General features: G+C 40.9%; 2 protein-coding genes across 7 annotated transcripts in view; both read right to left on the bottom strand.

Annotated features, from left to right (window-relative positions):
• The window catches only part of PLD5 (phospholipase D family member 5), a 413113-nt gene that overhangs the window by 51235 nt on the left and 335405 nt on the right, over positions 1-26473 (bottom strand). The window lies entirely within an intron of this gene.
• LOC105603406 (protein FAM136A) lies at positions 20195-20730 on the bottom strand. The gene has a single exon (XM_027975584.3). The coding sequence runs from the start codon at positions 20717-20719 to the stop codon at positions 20303-20305; it is 417 nt and encodes a 138-aa protein (XP_027831385.2). The 5' UTR covers positions 20720-20730; the 3' UTR covers positions 20195-20302.

Raw genomic sequence — 26473 nt, 5'->3', positions numbered from 1 at the left:
TGCTTCCATGTCTTGCTGAATTGTGAGTTGTACATAAAACTCTCTTATTGATAAAATAAAGGAACCAACGACTGAAACATTTTGCCTTAAGACAAATGAATTAAGAGTGAATCTGAGGCTACCTTTATTGTAAAGTCACTGTCACTCGCTTGCTTTCTGGCAGCCTTTCTGGAGTGGCATGCTAAAGGAGGTGGCCTTACAGTTGTTGGCTTGAGTAGGCCCTGGATCACAGTGGTGACAATAGCAGTAGCACTCTCAGGGCAACAGTAATAGCTAATATCAATGCAACCTGCAATAATGCTGATACAGCTCTGTTACCTGGCAAAACCTCACAATACTCAGTTTTTTAATCCCCATTTTACAGACGATGAAATCAAGACAAAGATAGCTGCAGGGACTTATCAAAAACCACACTTCTAGTAAATACATTCATGGCATGCACTGCCTACATGAATGCAATCTGTAAAGAATATCACGGCAGCTATAAAAATGAAGTCATTTGCATACATTAGACTTCCCCTTGTGCAAAGATTTAGGTCGTGTTTGGTAATTTGCTCATACTTTTCTGCTGATTTGCTATTTGCCTTTGGAATATTTCAATAATTGTTTACACAGTCACTGCTGAAGATAAATTTACACTGTATATGCTGCTACATATAAACACTTACATAGCAGAATATACTGGGAAAGTATGTATGTATACGCTAAGGTACAACCTCAAATCTATAGAAACAGGATCTCCAGCACTTGCAAAAGCAATCAAATAAACAAAAACCCAAGTGAAAATAATATAATTAATTAATAACAGCTGATATTTTAATAACCTTACAGATGTTTGCTCATCCTCTTATTATCATGAATAACTGAACAACAGCTTTTAAAGAAAGCCTTTGGCTGAACACAAAGAATAAATGAATTGGGCCAACAAATCAAATATGCATGTCTTTATAATACCAGAGTAATATAAACATGCCGCAGATGAAAAAATCTTCAAATTCTGTTTTTGACTTAATAAACATTTTTTGCTTAGAATATCGTATGGTAACTATCAGTGAATCAAAGATGATGGGAAAAGATACACTTTGAAACTATAACAATTCCACTGCTATCTGCATAGAGGGGAGATGACAGAAATGGTTGACCAAAATAGTCTTAGGAAAGAGAGTTTTTCCCATGTCCAAGTTTGCATAAGAAGTGGAATATATACAATAAATCCTTATCCATTTTAAACACATAAATTTAAGGTTATAATTGTACTAAAACTACAGTATCCTTTCCCACTTTTATTAGCCAAGAGGATTTTAAAGGTTTTTAGGAGCATCACTTTAACTTGTTTAAATGTAAAAACTTATTTTGAGTTCCACTGTGCAATTCATGCTAGTTAAAAATAAGTTATCTTCTCATTAAAGCAACAACTGAGGCTAAACATCTGCTTGAAAATTACATCTATAGCTGGTTTGATGTGTTATATATGCATTTAATAAAATACTTTAAATGAGACTTCACACTTACACTGAATTTACATGTACTCATTTTGAATTAATGAAGCTTTATAGACTAAACTTCTGGACCTCGGCTACTCATTTTAAAGCCAAAAGAAAAGAAAGAGAAGATAGTTTATGAATTTAGGCTCACAATGTAAGTAATAAAGAATTTCAAATCACTTCAGATGGCTTGGCGTGCTTTAATTCTCTCATAAACAATACAGATTAATACTGGAAAGACTGCCCTAATACACAATAAAGCTCCCAGTCTTGTCCAACCATTCGTAGCTCCAAAAACACAGAATACAATTCCAACTATATGGTTTTAAATTAGAGCAGGTCAACCTAACTGCTTTCTCCTTTTCAGTCTGGAAACTTTTCTTTCATTAATCTATGAATATACTTTCCTCTTTAAAGAATAGGCCATTTCCACATAAATTTCAGTAGTTGCAGCTCCTGGGCTCCAGAGCACAGGCTCAGTAGTTGTGGCACACAGGCTTAGGTGCTCGGCAGCACGTGGGATCCTCCCGGATCAGGGATCTAACATATCTCCTGCACTGGCAGGTGGATTCTTTACCACTGAGCCACCAGGGAAACCCCAGGATATGTTCTTATTGACCATACACAGCCCATTAAGTCAAATCATTTCCAGGCAACATGCTTGTCATAATCAAAGACCAGTACTTAATCACCAGGCCTCGAGAAACAAGCAACCAGTCCACAAATGTGCTCCTCTTCTCACTCTGAGACCATAACATATGGGGGGTTTTAGCAATGAACTATTAATATATCTGGCACCTGGTTCTTACTTCAGGACCATCTCACCTAAAACCGCCCACTCTTTCCTCTTAAATAAGACATTTTGCTGAACTAATAATGACTAATCAGCTCACATGTAACTATGCTGTCATATATTTAGTATTTTTATATTTGGGAGGATACTGTGACTCACCTATAGCCATCCAAGGATTCAAAACAGTCAAGCAACTTGTTTAGCTGAGCATATATTGAATATTATTCACCAACAGTTGTTGAAGCCTTGAGACAGACGACTCCAGTGGAAAACCAACATATGGAGGTCCACTAATCCCTATCACTACTGAGAAAAGGTATATTTTGGCAGAGGAGTATCACACAACCTTCCAAAGAGTCTACAAACCTGTCCAGAATACATGACAGGGACCAACATGTAGAGTCTGGTTCAGAAGAAGATTCAGGCTTTGACACTGGGGGATCAAATAGGATTTAACTACCTGGATCCTTGCCATTAAGCTTGTTCTCACTTCTTGAGATAGGCATTAATCAACTGTGTGTTAATTGCTCAGTTGTGTCTGACTCTTTGTGATCCCATGGACTGTAGCCCATCAGGCGCCTCTGTCCATGGAATCCTTCAGGCAAGAATACTGGAGTGGGTAGCCATTCCCTTCTTCAGGGGATCTTCCTGACCCCAAGGATTGAACGCAGGTCTCCTGCATTGCAGGCAGATTCTTTACCATCTGAGCCACCAGGGAAGCCCTTAATCAATTGTCCACATGCAAATAAAATGGGTTAATTGAGGACAAATGTTATCCCTGAACCCTCCTCCGTGTTGACCAATGCTTTAAACCAGCCTTCCAAATTAAAGCCTATCTAGCTTCTAAAGCCAGCTCTTCATCCAGTCTCTACATACTGAAATGCTTCTGAGATTGCCCACATCATAGATCTGCCATATATGTTTATTATAAACCCTCAACTATTCTACTTTTGTGTAAACATTATTAGTGCCCTAATCTAACCTATGTTCCACCTTCCAGTGTCCTGCTCAAGTTGGAGTAGAGCCCCTTTCCCATTCATCACAACTCCAAAGGTCCTAACTCACGCAATTGAGTATCTTATTTAGTTGAAACTAAACATTCCACTTGCTTTTTCTCTTACCTGTGAGGTCTATCACTCTGTCTTGTAGAAAAAAGAACCCAGTAAAGTCAGATTTTTTCTTCATAAACCCATGCTAGGGCCATCTTTTTCTTCCTAGGTACTTTCCCATTACTATTCTGGTGCTGAGTTTCCCAAGCTATTTTCAAGCACAGGTTTTAAAGCAAGACAAGATGTCATTTCAAAGACTCTCCCTGCTTACAGAGTAGGGTGTTCATAATACACTGTCAGCTATGAATGCATTAATTAACACTCAAATCACAATTTAATCTCCCCAGGCTTACAAACTGTTGCCATGTTGCAGAATCTGTGTTATAGAATGAAACACACATGATAAATGACTTTGGAAAATGAGTACTAAATATGACCCTATCAAGAAGACACTGATTTCTACATATGTATAGCATAAAGGACATAAACATTTTATTATTCAGGAGAATAGCTTTCATATTCCATTACAGTGCAAATAAGCTTTGCTGAGGGACTGAAAATTTGAAACTAAACAGAGTTCTGTTCAGTACTGTAAGACATCCAGATATTACCCAGGAAATAAACATGCTGCTTCTTATGGGAAGCCAGGTATTCAGGGGAGAATATATGAATTGTATATAATCGTTGACATGATCAGTTTATAATTATATAAATTTAGGAAAGCCCTCACACAGGGCTGTGTGGGTGTGATACAGAGGCTTATGGGGGATTCTCTTCTCCCTTACGGATTTTCAGAGTATATTTCTTACGTCTCGGTCAGCAGAACATCCCACACCCTGGGAAAGCACCAGGAATGTCACATTATTATCTGAGGCAGTGGAACAGCAAGGGGGAAGGAGTAGTGGAAAAAACAAAAACAAAAATCTACCCAGGGTAGGCAATAGGGGATGTACAGAGAATCTGAAAACAGTAAGAAAACTGACAAAAAGTCAGTTTGGTTCACCTTGTTCCAGCAATTTTAAACAAATTCCATAATCATCCCTCTACAGGAGGAGGCTCTCATCTGTGCTTCCTCTCCCCATTTCATTCCCTTATGTCCCTGCACTGAGCCACTACTGCCTGCTCTGAGGATACTGAATGCTCTGTTACCCTGTCTTCCTGGGATCTATGTTTGTGCTGCCCTCGGCTGTAGTTTCTAAACAAGTCATCATAAGTAGGTAGAACTGAGTGTTGTGTGTGTGTGTAGAAGCAGAGCAGTTCGTGGTTAACCTATGAGTTTATTTCAGCATGTCAGATATCACAAACTCAGAGTTCCGAGCACACTCACTAAAATCTCAAGTTCTGTCGCTTTCAGCTGAAAATATTTAAACTTAGCAGGGTAATGCTAAGGCAAGGAGGTAAGTGGTATGCACACAGGCTTTGGTGTCAGACTGACTTGAGTTGGGTCCTTGCTGTGACCAGATGCAGGCCCTGGGAGATGTGGATATTCAGGCCTATTTTGCAGAGGGTTGAAAGAGGATAAGAGAAAATATATGTAAAATACCTAATCAAGGGTCTAAGATGGGCTTCCCTGGTGGCTCAGCAGTAAAGAATCTACCTGCAGTGCGGGAGACCTGGGTTTGATCCCTGGGAAGATCCCCTGGAGGAAGGCATAGCTATCCATTCCAATACTCTTGCCTACAGAACTCCATGGACAGAGGAGCCTGGTGGGCTACAGTCCATGGGGTCACAAAGAGTTGGACATGACTGAAGTGACTAAGCAGCCGCAGCAAGGTCTAAGACATGGAATATGCTCAGCTTTTACTGTATACTGACCAAAAGTTCTTTTGGAAAGTTACTTATTTATTTCAAAATTATATATATATATGTACATATATATATATATATATATATATATATAGCTTCATAGTGGACTATACTGGTTCCTTAACAAGTGGATTTTATTAGGGAAAATATCTCTCAAAATATGAGGCCCATGCGGAAAAATATAATGACATCTTTGCTAGAGAAAGATATTCTAGTATAATAGTTCTTAAACTTGAGTGTGTATCAGAATCACCTAGATATCACGCCCCAGAGTTTCTAATTCAATGGGTCTGTGTTGGAGTCCAACAATTTCTCAAGAGATACCAATGCTGCTGCTACTGGTGCTGGCCCCAAAATCACATGTTGAGAACCACTGTTCTAAGACAGTGATTTTCAAACTTTAACATGAACACAAATCACATGGGGCATCGTGGAGCATGGAAATTCTGCATTTCTAATAAGCTCCCAAGTGATATTAATATTTTTGGTCTGCAGATCAGACATGGAATGACAAGGCTCTTGGGTTGCCTTGCCCAAAAAGGTAGGTGATAACCATGTGTGGCTACTGAGCACTTAAAATGTGGCTAGTCCAAACTGAGAAGTGCTCATAAGTATAAATTACACTCTGGATTTAGAAGATTTATTATAAAAATGTAAAATATTTCAATAATTTTTCATATTGGTTATTTATTGAAATGCTAATATTTTAGATGTGTTCGTGTGTGCTAAGTCACTTTAGTCGTGTCCAGCTCTTTGCGACCCTATGGACTGTAGACTGCCAGGCTCCTCTGTCCATGGGATACTCCAGGCAAGAATACTAGAGTGGGTTGCCTTGCCCTCCTGCAGGGGATCTTCCCAACCCAGGGATCAAACCCATGTCTCTTATGTCTCCTGCATTGGCAGGCAGGTTCTTCACCACTAGAGCCACCATCAGGTTAAAATAAAATATTAATATTTTTACATTAAAAACTTGTTTAATGTGTAGAAAATTTTAAATAACATAAGTGCACCTAATTACATTTCTGTTGGATAGCACTGCTATAGAAAACATTAATTTATCCTCGCCTCTGATGCTTAGTTGCTCAGTCATGTTCGACTCTTTGCAACCCCATGGACTGTAGCCCACCAGGCTCCTCTGTCTGTGGGATTCTCCAGGTAAGAATACTGGAGTGGGCTACCATGCCCTCCTCAGCAACCAACAACATTCTTGAAGCAGCTCCACTGAAGGGCTTTAAAGCACTACTCACTTTATGTAATAATATCTCCCATAGGCTGTTTTTTGGAGAAGGCAATGGCACCCCACTCCAGTACTCTTGCCTGGAAAATCCCATGGATGGAGGAGCCTGGTAGGCTGCAGTCCACGGGGTCGCGAAGAGTTGGACATAACCGAACAACTTCATTTTCACTTTTCACTTTCATGCATTGGAGAAGGAAATGGCAACCCACTCCAGGGTTCTTGCCTGGAGAATCCCAGGGATGGGGGAGCCTAGTGGGCTGCTGTCTGGGGGGTCGCACAGAGTCGGACATGACTGACGTGACTTAGCAGCAGTAGCAGCAGGCTGTTTTTAACTTCATCTCTCTAAAGTTATCCTTTCATTAAGTCAGGGTCAAAAATCTTCAATGGCCTTCCACTTGTTAAAAGATAAACTCCAAACTTTTAAAATTAGCATTCTAAATTATCCACAGTCTATCCAATTTCCTTTTCCAACTTAACTGCTTCCCTAAGCATGAGACTCAAAATTCTTTCTGTTGACAGATGAATGGATAAAGAAGCTGTGGTACATATACTGCTGTTTAGTTGCTCAGTTGTGTCCGACAATTTGTGACCTCATAGGCTGCAGCCTGTCATGTTCCTCTGTTCATGGGATTTCCCAGTCAAGAATACCGGCATGGGTTGCCATTTTCTTCCCCAAGAGCTCTTCCTGACCCTGGCCTTGAACCTGCATCTCCTGCATTGGAAGATGAGTTCTTTACCACTGGGCCACCAGGGAAGTCTGGTATATATATAGTACGGAACATTACTAAGCGATAAAAAGGAACAAATTTGAGTCAACTGAACTGAAGTGGATGAACCTAGAGGCTGTTATACACAGTGAAGTAAATCAGAAAAAGAAAAACAAATATCACATATTAATGTATACATACGGAATCTAGAAAAATGGTCCTGATGAATCTATTTGCAAGGCAGGAATAGAGACACAGACATAGAGAATGGAATTATGAACACAGAGGGGGAAGGAGAGAGTGGGACAAATTGAGAGAGTAGCATTGAAAAAAATATATTCCCTGTGTAAAATAGATAGCTAGTGGGAAGTTACTGAATAACACACGATGTTCAGGCTGGTGTTCTGTGACAACCTAGGGGGGTAGAATGGGGGAGGTGGGAGGGAGGCTCAAGAGGGAGAGGATAGAGTTCCACTTATGGATCATTAATGCTGTACAGCAGAAACTCATACAACACTGTAAAGCAACTATACTCTAATAAAAAACAAATCTAAAACAGTATTTGCCAATTGTTTGATAAAGGATGATTTTGCTCAGGATTAAAAAACTAGATTTCTCAACTGGTCTTGCTTAACATTGGTCCTTTAGAGTAAATTCTTTGATCTCTACTTGGTGGTAAAAGTCAAGATGGTAATTTCTACCTTCAAGGGTTGATGTAAGAATTTAATGATATATATATGTATATATGTATATACACACACATACACACATACATATATGGGTTTCCCTGGTGGCTCAATGGTAAAGAATCTGCCTGCCAGGAGACATGGATTCAATACCTGATTGGGAAGATCCCCTGGAGAAGGAAATGATAAGCTGCTCTAGTATTCTTGCCTGGGAAATCCCGTGGACAGAGGAGTCTGGCAGTCTAGTCCATGAGGTTGTAAAGAGTTGGATGTGACCTAGTGACTGAACAGCAACAACAACAAATATAAGTATAAATAAATATATATGTGTGTGTGTGTGTGTGTGTGTGTGTGTGTGTGTGTGTCTGTGTGCTAAGTCACTTCAGTCATGTCTGACTCTTTGCGACCCTATGGACTGTAGTGCACTGGGCTTCTCTGTCCACTAATTCTCCAGGAATACTGAAGTAGGTTGCCATGCCCTCCTTCAGGGGATCTTCCCAATCCAAGATCGAACCCACGTCTCTTATGTCTCCTGCATTGGAGGCAGATTTTTTTTGCTGCTGAGCCACTGGGGAAGCCCATTAATGAGGGTAGTTGGTTATAAACTATAGTATGTTTTGCTTTACTATGGTTTAAATATTTTATTAAAACATCATTGACAATGTCAACAAATAGGTGTCTACACTAGTTGGACTAACTGACCACTAAGGCAGAGGTTCCCAAACTCTCTCAGATCACAGCATACTTAGTGAGTGTCTTGACAACTGTTGCAAAGTGCACCTAGTACCAAAAAAAACAGCTAAGATTTGGATTTATTAAGTAGTTAAGTCCAAATGACTTCATTTTTCTTTATTTCCTGACAACTTAGTAGTCTACTAAAATATTATACACATAAATTAAAGAAAAACATTATTTTTTCAGTCTCAAATAACTATCATTACTTATGAATGAGACATGTGTGCCTGTTTGGCACAATTTCTCAAACCTTGGAATCAGATTGGATATTGCCTCATTTCCTTCTCCACAAAGGTTTATGCCCCACCAAAAACCAAGTTTCACAAAGGATGTTAAATTATGGACTATTTCAAGATAGTAAATTTTTGGTGACCAGATCAACAATTTTGTTGGTTTCCTTTGAAAATTTAAACTAATGTGTAACAACTCTAGGAATTTACAGCAGTGTTCCAGGGTGCCTTGTCTCACAGTTTGGAAATCACAGCTCCAAGCTCTTTTCTGATTAAGAAATTATGATTCAAAGGATTTTAAAAACTTGAAGTTTGAAACTCCTTGCTTCCCCCCTGTTGAGGTTTAAATCTCATTACAGTGTCAAAAAAAAAAAAAAAGCAAGCGTGTCAGAACAGCTTGGGACAGTGTACAGAAGGGCAGGGAGCATTGGAATATTTGCTCTTTTTCATATGGGGTAGGAGAAACAGATTCTTGACATGAAAGGTAATCAACAGATGTGATCCAGTGGTCACCCTGGGGTGGACCACTAGAACTTCCTTACCAAGCCCAAAGACTCCCTCTCCTAATTTCCACTTTTTCTCTCCAGCAGGCTTCTTAAGCAAAAGTAGTTTGGTTGACTTAGCACCAGAGTGTATGAAACAGTGTCTGAAGCTTTAGGCAATGGAACTCACTAAGATAGCTAGCTGTCCCTATTTATGTCATGTGGAATCCATCTGGGGACACACACAGTGGTCACAGTGTGTTCCTGAGATGAATGAGGCTGCTACCTAACTGGCCCCAGACAGTCAAAGAAGTCCAGTTCCACATTGCTACCATAATGAGTGATGTTTCATTTGCCAAATGCAATGAAAACCTTCTCAAAGATAGTAAGGGAGAAAGAAGCTTGGTAAAAGGAATTATCAATATATCAGACTCTAAACTAATTGAACAATTAGATGCATGTATTGTTTAGGAGAATTATGACTAGGAATATTAATAAAACAATCTGTGAATACTGCATGTCCTTTTCATAATTTTGGTTTGGGGGTAGAAGGACAAAAAATACCTGCAGCTATTTTTTAGATGGCCATAAACAAGATTTTGATTTTATTTTCAGATAAGACAAAAGCAATGAGAAGACAGCTCCACAAGGCTTGCCTGGGGCAGAGAGATATTATGGGAGAGAAAATGTTTATTTGTCAGAGAATCATTCTCAAGATCCCCTTAAGGGTCTCCAGTTAGAGCTTTGATGTATCTCTCTTTTCACTTTCTAACATAAGTTACATTGGGTATATCACTGAAATGAAATTAAAAGAATGCTCTCTGCTTTTCTTTAATGATAAAAATTTAAATTTAACTGGAGATTCTTTTACAGTTTTTTCTTAGAAAGGATGGAAAAGCTTCACAGCATGTGCTGTTGACAGTATGCCAGAAGACCCTAGACCCCTGTGGTTTCTTGATGACAATTGTGGAGCCACCAACTGTCTTCACAACTCAGAGTGATTACCCATAAACAGGTGCTTGGCGACAATTCCAGTTCATTACCCACATCAGAACCGAGAGTGCAGAGGAGAAAGTGATATGATTGGTTTCTTGGCAGTTATCCTGGGATGGATAATTTGAGTATTGTTAATAAAATATGAACTCGTTTTAATATACTGGTTGATTATATTTTATGTGGTAGGCAATGAGCTATATCCTGTAAGGAATTTTTAAAAAATTAGGTATATAGTCATTGCCCTTCATTAAGGGAAAACTGGGAAATGAAAAAACACACAACAGCTTTTCAGAAGGCAAAACAGAGGTAACATGAGAAACACATAGCATTTTATGAATTTTCAGGAGAAAGAGTATTAGTTACTGAAAAGCTATTCAGTCCTATATATTCTCATATAATTTCATGTAATCTTCACAAAAGTCCCATAAAATAGTATAATTATAATTTTGTAGATTAGGTAACTGAGATTTCAATGATTATACAGTTCAGTAATGGACACATAGGGAATTTGAATTCATGGTTTTCCAACTCTGAAGTCTATCATCTTTCCACATTCTACTTTGAAATAAAAAATAAAATGTCATCCACTTTACAAGATGAAGGCTTTAAAGAGGAGATGGCATTTGTAATAAAATGTGAGGGGTAGAGTTTCTTATTAAAATTTTCACTAATATAAAAGTATATATATATATTCCTAGCATCAGAGGAGAATAAAATAAACCCTTAAATTAATCCCCCAGACACATCCACTATGGCAAGCACTCTCAGCTGGCTGACTCAGCACACAGTCTCACCTCTTTCTCCCCAGGCAGGGATGGCCAGGCAGCGACAGGAGATGCAAGAAAAGTACCTGGGTAGTACCTCCCTTCCTAAATATTAAGTCCGTAATAGGACAAATCTGCCTTGGCTACTACTGTCTTCTCCACTATATGCTTGCTGAAACTTCAAGTTTTCAGCCACTTTTTGACCATGATGCAGCAAAGAGGAGGATAAAGGCAGAAAGACTCAGGATCCTTGATGGTATCACTGAGAGCCACCATGTCAGCTCTGATCTGTTTCCTCATGGGCATTTTGTTTCGTAAAACAACCTAACTCTGATGTATGCAAGCCACTGTGAATTTTTATTATTTGCAGCTGAACATATTCATAACTAATATAAATATATATATACTATTAATACTATCTACATGTATATATTATATATTCTTCTATATACAGAATTTTGAAACTTGTTTTTTCATTAAATTTCTCTTGAAGAAATAATATTTAATGCCTTCATGATATTTCATAAAGTGCATGTAGCATAATTTATTTTATCGTTCTTTTGTGAGATTCATAGGTTACTTTTTTCTTTCCATTTTAGGCATTATAAATAAACTTTCATATATATTTGATGGTTTACATCTCTGAACATGTGATGGATAGAAATGGCCCCAGGAAGTACGAACAGGGAAAGCATTCCATACAGAGGAAGGAGTATGTGACACAGAGGCAAGAAATATGAATATAGCCCAGGGAATAGTTTAGTAATATTATCCGGCTGATGTGTAAGTCCATGGATATAATGGTTGGAAAGATAGGTGGGAATGAAACAGGAGAGCTTTGAATGTCAGACTGAGGAGAGTCACTGGGGGCTACGATTAATTTAGCAACATGAATCTGTGTGTAGGGTTTAGGACTGATGACAATGGGGAGAGGCCAGAAGCAGGAAGACATCACTGTGGGCAAGTCAGTCCCAGGATAGACTGATGAGGGCATGCTCCAGTGTACACATAACTAGAAAGATGGCTATATTTGTGGGAGGCACAGTGAAGATTGAAGCTTCATCACGTAAAAATCAATTGGATGCAGGGAATGGGAAAAGGGAGTGAAAAGTCAAAGACGATGGCAGTTTTGAGATGAACTGACTTTAAAAAGTAAGTCAATGTACAGAAATAGTGATGACAATGAAAAAAGGAGCTGTGGGACTTCCCTGGTGGTCCAGTGGTTAAGAATCCACCTGCCAATGCAGGGGACAGGGGTTTGATCCCTGGTCTGTGAAGATCCCACGTGCTGTGCAGCAGCTGCAGCTAAGCCTGTGCACCACAACTACTGAGCCCATGATCTAGGGTCTGGATGCTGCAACTACTGAAGTCCAGAGCCCGTGCTCCGCGACAAGAGAAGCCACCGCAATAAGAACCTGGGGCACTGCAATGAAGGGTAGCCCTTGGTTGCCACAACTAGAGAAATCCCACAGGCAGCGACGAAGACAGTGCAGCCACAAAATATAAATAAATATTTAAAAAAAAAAAAGATAAAAGGAGCTGTTAGGGTGGGGAAAATACAGTGGAGCCATGTTTATTTTTAAGACAGAGATAAGACTTCATGGTGGAGCATGCAGAGGGTCGAAGTGTATGTTTGCAAACTGAATGGAGAGTTGGGGATGAATTTAAAACTAGACATGCTTAGATGTAAGACGTCACTGGCACAGAGATAAGACATCAAGTTGAAGCAGTGGGTTTAATCATCTAGATAAAACTTAAGGCAGAGAGAGGCCAAGGAATATAGCCATGAGAGCAGTTAGGTAGGAGGACTGCTGTATACAGTTGGCTACAGTGGGGTGATCTCAGAAGATGAACATGGGTAGAAGCCTGCACAGTGCAGTGGCTTGAAGGGAACTTTGGGTTACTGGGTAAACAGTATCTAGCTATTTTGATATGAGGTTGTAGAAATACTTCATAATTCAAACTGACTGAAGGTGCCAGTGTGAACTATGAAAAGTTGTACAGTAACTACTAGTTTGAAATTCTCAAGTGCATAGAGAAGCTGAGACTGACTGCAGAGTATTTCCAACAGAGATCCCAGTGCGACTATCAAATGAAAAGAGAAATGTCTTTTAAAATCAAAAGCATTAGTTGGTAAAAAAGAAAAACTTTAGGAGAAGACCTGGGTTTGTCTGCCCTGGTCTGTAGTGAGTAGGCACTGTAGGACAGAAGATGTGTAGGATTTCAGAGTTCTTTCTAGACTGGGGTGGGGTGTTTACTAGTCAGTCAGTATGTATTTATTGAACACCTTTAAAAAATTTTTATTCACATATTCAAATATTTTTGTTTTATCATGTAAATAATTTTGGAAATATGACAGTACATTCAATATAAGCAATTTTAATACTGTCATCTTATATGTGAGAGAGGCAGTAGAAACAAAAGTCTCATGGATATTTTTACTACAGAGAAATAGTCTAATACAGCCCTCAAGAAGGTACATGGGGAATCATCATGAGGAAAGGAGCTGGAAAAAAAAATCTCATTCTTGTACCTCTGATGGTCTTTGCGGAGGACCTATGGAAGCAGGAGGTGGCTGTGGAGACTGGAAAACAGACTGCAAAGGTACACTATGGTCAGTTGCTGCCTCCTGGTTTTGGCCATATATCCACAATGCTTCCATGGTTCTCTCAAGCTATGTTACTCGAGAACATTCCAAGATTAGAAGTGATACTCATTCAGTGTGTTTTTAAATGCTTTAGCTTCTTCTAGCTTCTCTGAGAGTTTCTGTTTGGTGCTTCTATTACCTCCAGAGTTGAATGCCACTCCAAACTCACTGTCACATCTGTATCTGCATACTAGGGCCTCTCGTGGGTCATGTGCTGTCATGGACCAGGGAGTCAGTAATGAAATGACATGGAGGCGCTGGGTGGCTAATGGCCAACCTAGTTCTACTGAGCACCTTTAAGGTGTCACTCACTGTTCTAGGTTCCTGTTTATATGCTACTAAACAGCAGAGAGAAAGAAAGTCACTGCCCTCAAGGAGTTTAATTCTAGAGGAGAAAGACAAGCAATAAATAACGGCATAAAATAACTTCGGGTGCTGCTTGCAACACACAAAGAATATAACATTACGTCATGTGCAGAGAGTGACTGTGTGAGCTGTGGAGGTGAGGGATGGCTGCTCTGAGGAGGTGGCTTGAGCACAGGATAAATGATGGAAGATATGGGAGAAGAACTGTGCCAGTGGGAGGAGTGTTAAACACCAGACACCAAGAAGGGAGCAAGCTTAGCATGTTCAAGGAGCAGAGAAAAGGCCAGTGTCTTGGGAATATAGTAGATGAGCAAAGTGGATCAGGTTGAGGTGTAAGAGACAGGTGGGGGGATGACAGACTAAAGCACACTGAGGGAGGCAGCATTCAGGGTGCTCAACAGTGGAGGAGAGAGCCAGAGGGGAAAGGAGAGAGAAAAAGTGAGACAGAAGGAGTCTCTCTCTGGCAACACCTTCACAGGAACAATGGTGAAGGGCAGCACTGCACTGCCAACCAGGGCAAGGTACATCCACACATGCCAGCTGCCTACAAGGCTGCACCAGTCACAAATTTAGAGCCTACCGAATTGACACCGGAGCTTCCTAGGTGGCTCAGCAGTAAAGAACCTGCCTGCCAATGCAGGAGACAAGGGTTTGATCCCTGGGTCAAGAAGAGTCTCTGGAGAAGGAAATGGCAACTCACTCCAATATTTTTGCCTGGGAAATCCCATGAACAGGGGAGCCTGCCGGGCTATAGTCTATGGTGTCACAAAGAGTTGGACATGAATGAGCAACTAAACAACAACAAAGTGACATTGTCTTTTGGATTTTTCGCAGGTATCTTAATAGTAAAATGTACAAAACTGTGCTTGCTACCCAGTTTTCTTATCACCATTGCCCACCATGGCTGTCAACACCTCTGTTTCCTCAGCCCATTTTAGCAGGTCTCTTGAGGCAGGCCGCAAACCCATTCTCTTTGCCCACCTCCACTGTCACCATGCTGGTGAGCCTCTTTACTGGTCACATATTATTCCCATTCTTGCCCTTTCTCCATGCGGAGGCCAGAGTAATCTTCTTACAGGTAATTCAGTTTAGTTCAGTCACTCAGTCATGTCTGACTCTCTGCGACCCCATGGACTGCAGCATGCCAGGCTTCCCCATCCATCAACTCCCAGGGCTTACTCAAACTCATGTGCATAGAGTCGGTGATGCCATCCAACCATCTCATCCTCTGTTGTCCCCTTCTCCTCCCGCCTTCAATCTTTCCCAGCATCAGGGTCTTTTCCAGTGAGTCAGTTCTTCGCATCAGGTGGCCAAAGTATTGGAGTTTCAGCTTCAGCATCAGTCCTTCCAATGAATATTCAGGACTGATTTCCTTTAGGATGGACTGGTTGGATCTCCTTGCAGTCCAAGGGACTCTCAAGAGTCTTCTCCAATACCACAGTTCAAAAGCATCAATTCTTCAGCACCCAGCTTTCTTTATAGTTCAACTCTCACATCCATACATGACTACTGGAAAAACCGTAGCTTTGACTATATGGAGCTTTGTCAGTAAAGTAATGTCTCTGCTTTTTAATATGCTGTCTAGGTTGGTTATAACTTTTCTTCCAAGGAGCAAGTGTCTTTGAATTTCATGGCTGCAGTCACCATCAGCAGTGATTTTGGAGCCCCCTAAAATAGTCTCTCATTGTTTCCATTGTTTCTTTATTTTCTTGCCATGAAATGATGGGACTGGATGCCATGATCTTAGATTTCTGAATGTTGAGTTTTAAGCCAGCTTTTTCACTCTCCTCTTTCACTTTCATCAAGAGACTTTTTAGTTCCTCTTCACTTTCTGTCATAAGGGTGGTGTCGTCTGCATATCTGAGGTTATTGATATTTCTCCCAGCAGTCTTGATTCTGCCTTGTGCTTCATCCAGCCAGCATCTTGCATGATATATTCTGCATATAAGTTAAATAAGCAAGGTGACAATATATGGCCTTGACATACTCCTTTCCCCATTTGGAATAAGTCTACTGTTCCATGTCCAGTTCTAACTGTTGCTTCCTGACCTGCATACAGATTTCTCAGGAGGCAGGTCCAGTGGTCTGGTATTTCCATCTCTTTCAGAATTTTCCACAGTTTGTTGTGATCCACAGAGTCAAAGGCTTTGGCATAGTCAATAAAGCAGAAGTAGATGTTTTTCTGGAACTCTATTGCTTTTTCAAAGATCCAATGGATGTTGGCAATTTGATCTCTGGTTCCTCTGCCTTTTCTAAATCCAGCTTGAACATCTGGAAGTTCACAGCTCACATACTGTTGAAGCCTGGCTTGGAGAATGAAGGCAATGGCAACCCACTCCAGTACTGTTGCCTGGAAAATCCCATGGACAGAGGGGCCTGGTAGGCTGCAGTCCATGGGGTTGCAAAAAGTTGGACATGACTGAGCGACTTCACTTTCACTTTTCACTTTCATGCATTGGAGAGGGAAATGGCAACCCACTCCAGTGTTCTTGCCTGGAGAATCCCAGGGACGGGGCAGCCTGGTGGGCTGCTGTCTCTGGGGTTGCATAGAATCGGACATGACTGAAGCGACTTAGCAGCAGCAGCAGCAGCAGCATTACTGTGCTAGCATATGAGATGAATGCAGTTGTGCAGTAGATTGAACATTCTTTGGAATTACCTTTTGGGATTGGAATGAAAACTGACCTTTTACAGTCCTGTGGTCATTGCTGAGTTTTCCAAATTTGCAGGCATATTGAGTGTGGCACTTGAACAACATCATCTTTTAGGATTTGAAATAGCTCAACTGGAGTTCCATCACCTCTACTAGCTTTGTTTGTAGTGATGCTTACTAAGGTCTAGTTGACTTTGCATTCCAGGACGTCTGGCTCTAGGTGAGTGATCACGCCATCATGGTTATCTGAAGATCTTTTTTGTATAGTTCTGTGTATTCTTGCACCTCTTCTTAATATCTTCTGCTTCTGTTATGTCCATACCATTTCTATCTTTTATTTTACCCATCTTTGCACAAAATGTTCCCTTGGTATTTTTTCTTGAAGAGATTGCTAGTCTTTCCCATTCTATTGTTTTCCTCTACTTCTTTTCATTGATCACGGAGGAAGGCTTTCTTATCTCTCCTTGCTATTTTTGGAACTCTGCATTCAAATGGGTATATCTTTCCTTTTCTCCTTTCTCTTTTGCATCTTTTCTTTTTTCAGCTATTTGTAAGGCCTCCTCAGACAACCATTTGCCTTTTTGCATTTTTTTTTCTTGAGGATGGTCTTGATCACTGCCTCTTGTACAATGTCACAAACTCCTGCTCATGACAGGTAATTCAGATACTTCATTATTTCAACTTAAACCCTTCACGGCACTTTCAACAAAAGTTCTGAGAAGGATGCATTCAGGATGAAAAATGAAACCAATAAATCTCTGCGGTGTCTGATCACATTTGGGGAAAAAGTTCTTCCCAAAAAACTTGTTGGGAAGTTTAAAAGATGGTTTAAAAAGTTAAAAAATGGTTAATAAAACTTTAAAAAAAGTTTAAAAAGTGGTTAAAAAGAAAAAAAAAAGGATTCATAAGAAATAGACAAGTGAGAAAGGATGGTAGTTTGAACTCTGGGCTATATAATAAAGACAAGAATGGTTAGAGGACCAGAAGAGGCAGTTAAGTGAGTTGCCTAAAGTGCTAAAGATGCTGAAGTCCTTGAGCAGGAAGGAGGGGGTGGGATAAAAACCACAGAATCTGGAGGAGGTAAAAGAAGTTAGAAGAGGGAGTCTTGAGATCCCTCCTACGTCTCTGGCCTGTTCTATTGGTCTTAGTCACATGCGTCTTGTATAAACCAAGCTAGAGAAGTTTTCCAGGCCTTCTGCAAATCATTTTTCTTCCTGGAATTCTCTCTCTCTGTCCCCATATCCTCCCCTCCCATTACCATGTGCCACAGCACTCTGTTCCTCTTTTAGCATCTATCACTCTACTTATTTTATTTCTTTGTTTATTTGATCTACAGTCTGACTCTCCCATCAGATGGTAAGTTCACTGAAAGAGGAAATTGTTTTTTATTGATCTCTTTTTATCTCCAGTGTCTGATATGATCTGGCTAGAGTGAATGATCGAATCCATTAAGGTAACGCAGAGAGAAGCAGACATAATTTTTCACTACCTCTGCCTTCTGGATTCTCATAAAATATCACATTGCTTTGGGAGAGTTTGAGAATTCAGGGAGGCTTTTTTTATTTTTTTTTGGCTGGATCTCTAGGATGGTGAGAGGCAATCTGGAGGTTTAAAGTAACCCCTGGAGAATGAGACAAAATCCCACCAAGGAGGGCAGCCACAGCCAAGGCAATCTCCATGGAGGTGTTCACCTGGCTGAGAGCATGAATTGGCAGCAGCTGCTACACAGACTGATGGCTTCTGGGAGTGGGACCAACAGAAGCATTTGCTTCATTGTTCATTCATTGTAGACAGTGTTTGATAATTGGGACAATAAACCGTTATTCAATAAGCTATTATTCTAAGGGCCACTCGTCACAGTGTCACCTGAGTGAGTAACGTCAGGTTCCTTTTTGATAGAGGAGACTAGAACAGTCGTTTCAGGAGCTATCTTCTCACCATGTCTTCAGACTGATCATTTAATGTTTCTGGATCTCAGTGCCACATTTGTGACCTCAGGAGAGTTAACAGAGGCCTCTCTCTTCTTCAGTAGTTAAGGAAGAATCAGACAACTTAATGTGTAAGAAAGTGTTTTATAAACTAAGCGTAGACAACTGATAGGGATGATTATCTTTCCAAAGACTTCATTGTCACAGACTTCCCTGGTGGTCCAGTGGCTGGGAGTCCACCTGCCAATGCTGGGGACACCAGTTCAATCCCTGGTTGGGGAGGATCCCACGTGCGTGCAAGGCAGCTGGGCCCATGCACTGCTGGCTGCTGAGTCTGTGCTCTAGAGCCTGCATGTTGCAGCTGCTGAGCTCATTTTGTGCACTATGTGTTTTGGGGATTTCTCTATTTTTTTTTTTTTTTGGAAGAAAATTAAGTCTTATTTATTGCGAAAACCAAACCACTAGGAAAATATATCACAGTCTTGATACAGCAAACAGACAATATTATCATTTCAAGTAGTAAGTTGGTAAAAAGACAAGGTCCTTATCACAATGATAAGGGGCCAGAACTGGGGCAAGAACAACACGTGTAGCAAAGGCCCTGGCAAAAGTGGTATTTGGTAATGGAGGGCAGTACCTTCATCGCTCTAAAGGAGCCACAGTTCATCCCTGAGTTGCTTACTTTTCCTCCCTTGATTTTTTTTGTTGCCAGGGGATTGTCTCAACAAAGCTGTTATTTCAGGGGGCAAAGTGAGCAACACTGGGTTTAGGCTTTCATTCTGTTTCATGAGAAACAGATTTTTCCAAAGCCCGTCCTTCACAACCCTCTTAATGAAGTAGCTAAATAGTTCCTCTTTCGCTGTTCATTCCTGAATATGAGCATATTATACTGTCAAAACCCCGTTTCCCTTCCAGGCTGAGTGTCACTGTAAGATTGTCTGGTAGCTTGCTGACTCTGCTGCAGGCGGCCTCAGGGCCCACCATGGCTGCCAGTGAGAGGGAGAGCACTTGCCTCCCTTACCCGTGTGAGATCACTTCTTACAATTTTGCAGGGTCTCCCGGCTGAATGATGTGATGTGTGAGAATTTTAAGAAACACACATCCACATCTTGATGGTCAGAAAGGAGTACCTGCAGGGACCCTTTCAACGTTTTTATCCAAACTGCCTCTCCCAACTTTACATCTTAACGTCATGCCCTTGCCAATAAAAGAAAAACAAGCAAAACAAACCCCCTGGAAGACCCCTGCCCCTTTCTACATTAGTGACTGCATGGATTTTATTCGTTTGTGGAAAATGTTGTAGTGATCCTTCTGGTAAACAGCAGGTGGACACCAAATAGAAACACCTCCTTTCACACTCCACTAGACCATAAGCTGGTTACGTGAACCTGCCAGCCTCTTGGTATCTGTGCAATAAGAGGATCTGGTACCTTGGAGGGCCCTGGTTTGGTACAGGGGAGACTCCCTATTGGCAGGAGAAGTACTTGCCACATGAAACTCAGGCTCACAACAAACCTCCTGTGCTATCTGTGACCCAAATTTTAGCACTGCTTTTTATCCATTTCACTTTCTAGGATTGAAGCACAAAGGAACCAGCGTCCAGAGGAGAGAAACACAGGCCTTAGACTTGCTGCTGTTCTTAATTTCCTCATTCATCAACTCTCCTTAAAAGACCCAAATCCCCATTCCTCTTTTTAAATTGATTCCTGCCCTCAGCCCTGATGGCCACTAGCAGACAGCTATTTCCCAATGGAAGAGAGGGACTCCTTCATCTTCCTGGTCATGGTTGGGATGAGGTTCATGTGGTCATCCACACACTTGGTCACGCAGGTCTCCAGCTGCCGCTTCACGTGAAGCTCCTTACTCCCTGCATCTATCGAATCTTTGGCCTTGTCATTGCAATACATAGTGCACCGGGCCAGGCGGTCCTGGAACTTCTCCAACTCGCTGGTCACCAGGGCCTGGGCTTGAGCCAGAGGTGCGTGGCAGTGCTCAATGCACTGGTGCACTTGCTGCATAGACGCCTGGCTTTCCTCACAACAGGCGGCGCTGCACCGGAACATAAGGCCCTGCATCTTCCGGATATTCTCCCTCTCCAGACTCTTCACCATAGAGTCCACCGCCTCCTGCACCCGGAGCTGCTGCAGCTCCGCCATGGCTACCCGCCGGATTTCTCTATTTTAAAAAATGGGTTGATGTTGTAGCCTTCCAAGCAGAAGGTAAGTAGGCTGATATGACTCAGGATACCCTGACTCACCTATGCCTTCTTTTGGGAGAAATTTGACAATGAAGAATCTGAAGCAGAGACAAGCAATGAGCCAACCCAGAGGGCTCAGCCAGACCAGGAGAAACCCTCCTTTCCCACTCTTCCTCACTGCCATGGACTTAGTTCAGGAACTTACTCTCTCCCACGCCCCCTGCTGACTCATTTCTGCAACATCTTCCTAAGCTGTACTCCAATCCAAACCATTTCTCTGGGCTTCCCCGGTGGCTCAGTAGTAAAGAACCTGCCTGTCAGTTCAGGAGACATGGAATCTGTCCTGGGTTGGGAAGAATCCCCTGGAGAAGGTAATGACAACCCATTCTAGTAATCTTGCCTGTGAAATCCCGTAGACGGAGGAGTCTGGTGGGCTACAGTCTACGGGTGTGCAAAAGAGTCAGACGCGACTTAGCGACTAAACAGCAACAATAATCCATTTCTCCACAGTTGCAGCTCTTTTGCCTAAAACTCTTCAGAAGGTTTCCCCAAATTTTAGACCAAATCCATGCTTCTTTGCATGATACCCAAGGCTCTAAGATCTTCCTGTCTCCTCCACTCATGGTGAAATTGTGTGTAACAGCCACTTGGGTGAGCGCTTTTTCTCAGAATCAGCCATGCTGTTTTCCTTTCATCTCTGTACAAAGGAAAACCTTTCTCTCTAGTTCCTCTCTGCTTATCCTTCAAGTTCAGCTCAGGTACCATCTCCTGCATGGAACTGTCCCTGACCCTTCCCTTAGTCTGAGTTAATTTCACACATATCAAACTGTATTCTAAATGTTTACTTCTCTTCTTAAGGAAAGAGAGCTCACTTCTTTATCTGTGTACTCCCTTGCACTTTCAGTAGAGCCTGACACAAAGTAGATGCTAAATAATGTTTGCTGAATGAATGAATAAATGAACACATGAAAATAACATAGCCAGGAAATGACACTTGTTTGCAGCAGGCAAAGCATGTTTTAGAGATGTTCCCTGATGGAAGTTTTTGGCAGATAAAGACAATAGATATTTGACTTCTGAGAACAATATCAATATCATGTTGGAAAGACACAGCGCCTAATCCATAAATCTGAAGGTAAAAATAAGCAGTTTACATCAGTGCCATGTGTTGAATGGCCTGCAAAATGCAATTTCACAGCTTTCCAAATCCTGAAACTCTTATAGCTCCATGGGCAACCTGACTTCTGGAGGTTCTAACACCATAAAGACCAGTTCTTCCAAGGGAAGTTGGTTTATTTGTCAGATATAAAACCAGCTTTTCTGAGTAAAATCCTTAGTTCTTCAAGCTTGTGTGTTAACTTGGCAAAAAACATATTCTACCTCCTAAAGAGTGAGAAAGAAATGCTCTAGACCTGTGCAAGCAAGATGGTCACTAGTCAGATGTGGTTATCGAGCACTTGAAATGTGACTGGTCTGAACTGAGCTGTGCTTGAGTGTGAAGTGCCCACTAGATTTTGAAGTCTTGCTATCAGAAAAAGGTAAAATATCTCATTATTAAGTGTATTATATTGATGACATGTTGAAATGATAATATTTAGGGTACATGATATTATATAAAATATATTATTAAAATTAATTTGACCTTTTTCCTAGTTACATTTTTATGTGGCTACCAGAAAATTTTAAATCACATATGTGGCTCACATGAGTGGCTTGCAGTATATTTCTATTGGACGGCACTGCTTTAGAGGTTCAGACTACCCAGAGATAAGAGTGACTGCTTAGAGGACTAACCCTCCAGCTGTTCTAAGGGGCTTATCTCTTAAAAGTTTAAGCACATTTCTTGTGTCCTGAACAGGAAGCAGTGAATGGACAGTTTTCCTTTTTCCTAAAGGGAAAGTCATAGTCATCCTGAAGGCTGGCTGGGAGGTAGAGAGGCTGGCTAATGCTGATTGGTTCATGATACTGGAATTCTAGAATTCGTGTGTTATTTTCGATGATCAGTGTCTACTTCTGTGGACAGTTCTCACTTGTCTGGACTGTCAGTGTTCTTTTCTGACAAGTGACTTCTTACTGGACAAAGTTGGAAATTAATTAGACCCATGGTGAGCCTAAGAATAAATGGATTTTGAATAAGGCCCAACGAGGTGCTCCAATATGTAAAAGGCTATAGCTTTGGGGAGTTTTGCCTCTGCCCAGTCTTCTTGCATCTTTTTTTTGGTTCTTGGTTGTATTCCAGTTAGAGAAGCTGCTCTGGTTTCTCGATCTGCAGGATATCACCTGCATGGCACATCTGGACCACTATTCAGGCACAGGGAAAAGAGTGTTGCATGAACACCGGGAATTTGTGTTTCATTCCTAACTCTGATGTTACTCAAAGAAACAATTCCAGGACATTCTTCTATTTCCTCATTTGCAAATTTAGAGCTTGTCTCATATATTAATATCTAGACCTTGTTTCATATATTAATACCTCACAGGGCTGCTGTGGGGATTAAATAAATCAATGTTCATGGGGAATTTCTAAAAAGAATAAAGTTCTTACTCAAAACTATGAATCTATTAGCATTTCTATATATTGTTTGGTTTATCTTAGTCTTGCTTTATTATAAAGCATGATTTCTCCTGCAGGCTTCTGAGAATGAAATTCAGACTCCTGCTGCTGCTGCTAAGTCACTTCAGTCGTGTCTGACTCTGTGCGACCCCATAGACTGCAGCCCACTGGGCTCCCCCGTCCCTGGGATTCTCTAGGCAAGAATACTGGAGTGGGTTGCCATTTCCTTCTCCAATGTATGAAAGTGAAAAGTCAAAGTGAAGTCACTCAGTTGTGTCCGACTCTTAGCGACCCCATGGACTGCAGCCTACCAGGCTCCTCCATCCATGGGATTTTCCAGGCAAGAGTACTGGAGTGGGGTGCCATTGCCTTCTCCAGACTGCTACTTCTACAATAAATATTCCAGCACCACAGGCCAAGTTAGAAGTAGGTGAGTATTTTTAGGCAGTAAATACGGTACATTCAACCTTGACTAATACAACATGGAAGTAATTTAGTAGTTTGTGAGTGGAGGTTAAGAAGGTCGTGTTACAATGGTACAAGGCAATAGAGTTAATTTTCTATACACAGTTTGCTGAAACAATTAAGCTTCAGAAAGGGTTTTTTAAAAAATATGACAGTTAAATTTTGTTGAATTCAACAATAAAGGACTGAAGTGACAGCTAATTATAATAATAAATGCTTGAGCTGTAAACTTGAAGTATGCAGAATGATTTATGGGTACAAAAGTAGTATTTTAGCAAGTCACTGTATCAGGATAATGCATTTCAATTTTTTCTAATTAAAATATGAAAGCCATGAAGTAGGAAAAAATGGGGCAATAAAATTCACCTAAGTGAATCTTGGTTAATATATTTGTTAAATGAATTTCCTAGGTCTGACTGAGCTCTCAAAGAAATCCAGTGAAACATACTTAATAAACTTTTATTGAAGGAAACAAAATCCGTATGCATATATACAGCAAGCTTTGGCAAGTAGTTTACTTCAATATTAAAAACAATGCAAAATAAAACTTCATGGTTAAAACTGGTACTTTTCTGCATATAAAAATAAATTTTCATAATGATAGTATATTCTTAACAATCATGACGGTGATGTCAGAAATGTTACTACATTGGTGTGGACCAGCTTTTGGCGGAAGTCACTAGTCTGTCACTAAGCCCAACACAAACTGAGTATGTGTAGCCAGGCTTTTGCTGTCAATCATTTCTCCTATAATTTTCAAGTTTTGATTCCAGTTCTCTCATGTGATATGGCTATCTTACACGGTTAGTAAGCACACTCTAGTTTGTTAATTCATGCATTCATCTGATAAATTTTTTTTAAGCATCTAACATCCAGATGCTGGGATTTCAGGTAATAACCCACAGGAAGGAAACGTCCCATCCCAGTTCTCAACATAGGCAGCCAGACACCTGTTTGAGATTCTAAAACCAGCCTGTGGGGAAGGGGATGGTAGGAGTCATGGGATTAAGAAGGCTTTGTTCATCCCTGTGAGGCTGAATATACAAATGGACAATGGCCAGACCATACATAAAAATACAATTCTAATCCACCACCTTCAGCAACCAGCCCAGAAAGCCAAATAATAACCCCCTGCAGCAACTGCCCCCATAAATGGGCAGTATTTGATTAATAACTACCAGCTACCCTCATTTTGCCTGATTTCCAATTTAGAACAACATAAAGGTAAATATGTACCCCTAATCAATTACATAGGATGCTGTGCTTAGTCACTCAGCTGTGTGCTACTCTTTGTGACCCCATGAGCTGTAGCTCTCCGGGCTCCTCTGTCCATGGGGATTCTCCAGGCAAGAATACTGGAGGGGGTTGCCATGCCCTCCTCCAGGGGATCTTCCCAAACCAGGGATTGATCCCAGGTCTCCCACATTGCAGGCAGATTCTTTACCATCTGAGCCACCATGGAAGCCCAAGACAGGAGTGGGTAGCCTATCCCTTCTCCAGGAGATCTTCCCAACCCAGGAATTGAACTGGGGTCTCCTGCATTGTAGGAGGATTCTTTACCAGCTGAGCTACCAGGGAAGCCCATTACATAGGATACCCTACTTTTTAGTTAATTCTCCTACAATTTCCCTATGCTAACAGCCTTCAATCAGGTTCATCCCATTTTTCCACTACAAAGTTTTCCGCTCCTCTGTCTGTCTTTGAGCCTCTGCCAAATGCAAGTGGTAGTGGTTGATTATCTTAGTCTCACTTGGGTGGTCTTCATTTATTTCCATGCCCCTGTTCACTTTCCTCTTGTGAGTATTGTTCCAACGAACTCGCTGAAATCTCTTGAAGTCTTGTTTCTGAAAACTGAGACCTTAACTATATCTCCCAGGTTTGGGCTATTTTTAAATTTGGTCAGTTGCCTTCTAGGTATGACTATTGATGATAACCTTGAACAGCACAGGATATAGAATAAAGCTCTATGGTTAAGACATGTGAGATCTCCCTTTAGAGGGACACAGCCCCCAGCTCATGTCCCTTCTGGGCTGCTGTCCACCATGCTATACCTTTAACCAGGCCATGAGTCAGAGAGATTTACAAAATCTTTGCCAAAAATAGCAAATAAATGCCAGCACCTATAACATTCCCTTGATCTACTGATCTAGATACCTTATCAAAGAAAGAAAAAAGTTTCCTTGTCATTAGCTCTACTGGCTACAATTTACTGAGCAGTAGCTGGGCTGCAGTCCAGTGCTAGGGTGTGAGATCCAATCTGATCTCTAACAGTTGTAGGAGGTTGGTATCATTAATCAATTGTTGAGAGAAATTTAAGCTCAGGGAAATGAAAGAAACTTGCCTATGGTTATGTAATTATCAGAGATAGAAAGCAATTCAATTTTAGCTTTATCTGACTCCAACTATTATGCCATATTGCCAAGCAATGATGTTAGTAACAACAAACAAAAAATAATTAGGCTGGCAAAACATTAAATTCAGGTTTAGCTTCTATTTTCATAAGTATAGTGCCCACGTGACTGCAAGCCAAAGCCTGCAGGGCAGGGCTACTTTTGAAGTTCCATATTGAATTTTGGGCATCATATTTTAAGAGGAACTTTAGCCGATGGATTATATTAAAAAAAAAAAAAGTGGCCAGGATAGAGATCTTGAGACATCTTATCTAAGGAGCCATTATGGATACCTCGGATTATC

Source organism: Ovis aries, chromosome 12 (genome assembly GCF_016772045.2).
Source record: "Ovis aries strain OAR_USU_Benz2616 breed Rambouillet chromosome 12, ARS-UI_Ramb_v3.0, whole genome shotgun sequence".
In the NCBI taxonomy this organism is placed as follows: Eukaryota; Metazoa; Chordata; class Mammalia; order Artiodactyla; family Bovidae; genus Ovis; species Ovis aries.
This window is presented reverse-complemented; position numbering and strand designations above follow the sequence as displayed.

Coding starts and splice junctions, on each gene's coding strand:
- LOC105603406 (XM_027975584.3), bottom strand. CDS start 20,719: ATGGCGGAGCTGCAGCAGCTCCGGGTGCAGGAGGCGGTGGACTCTATG.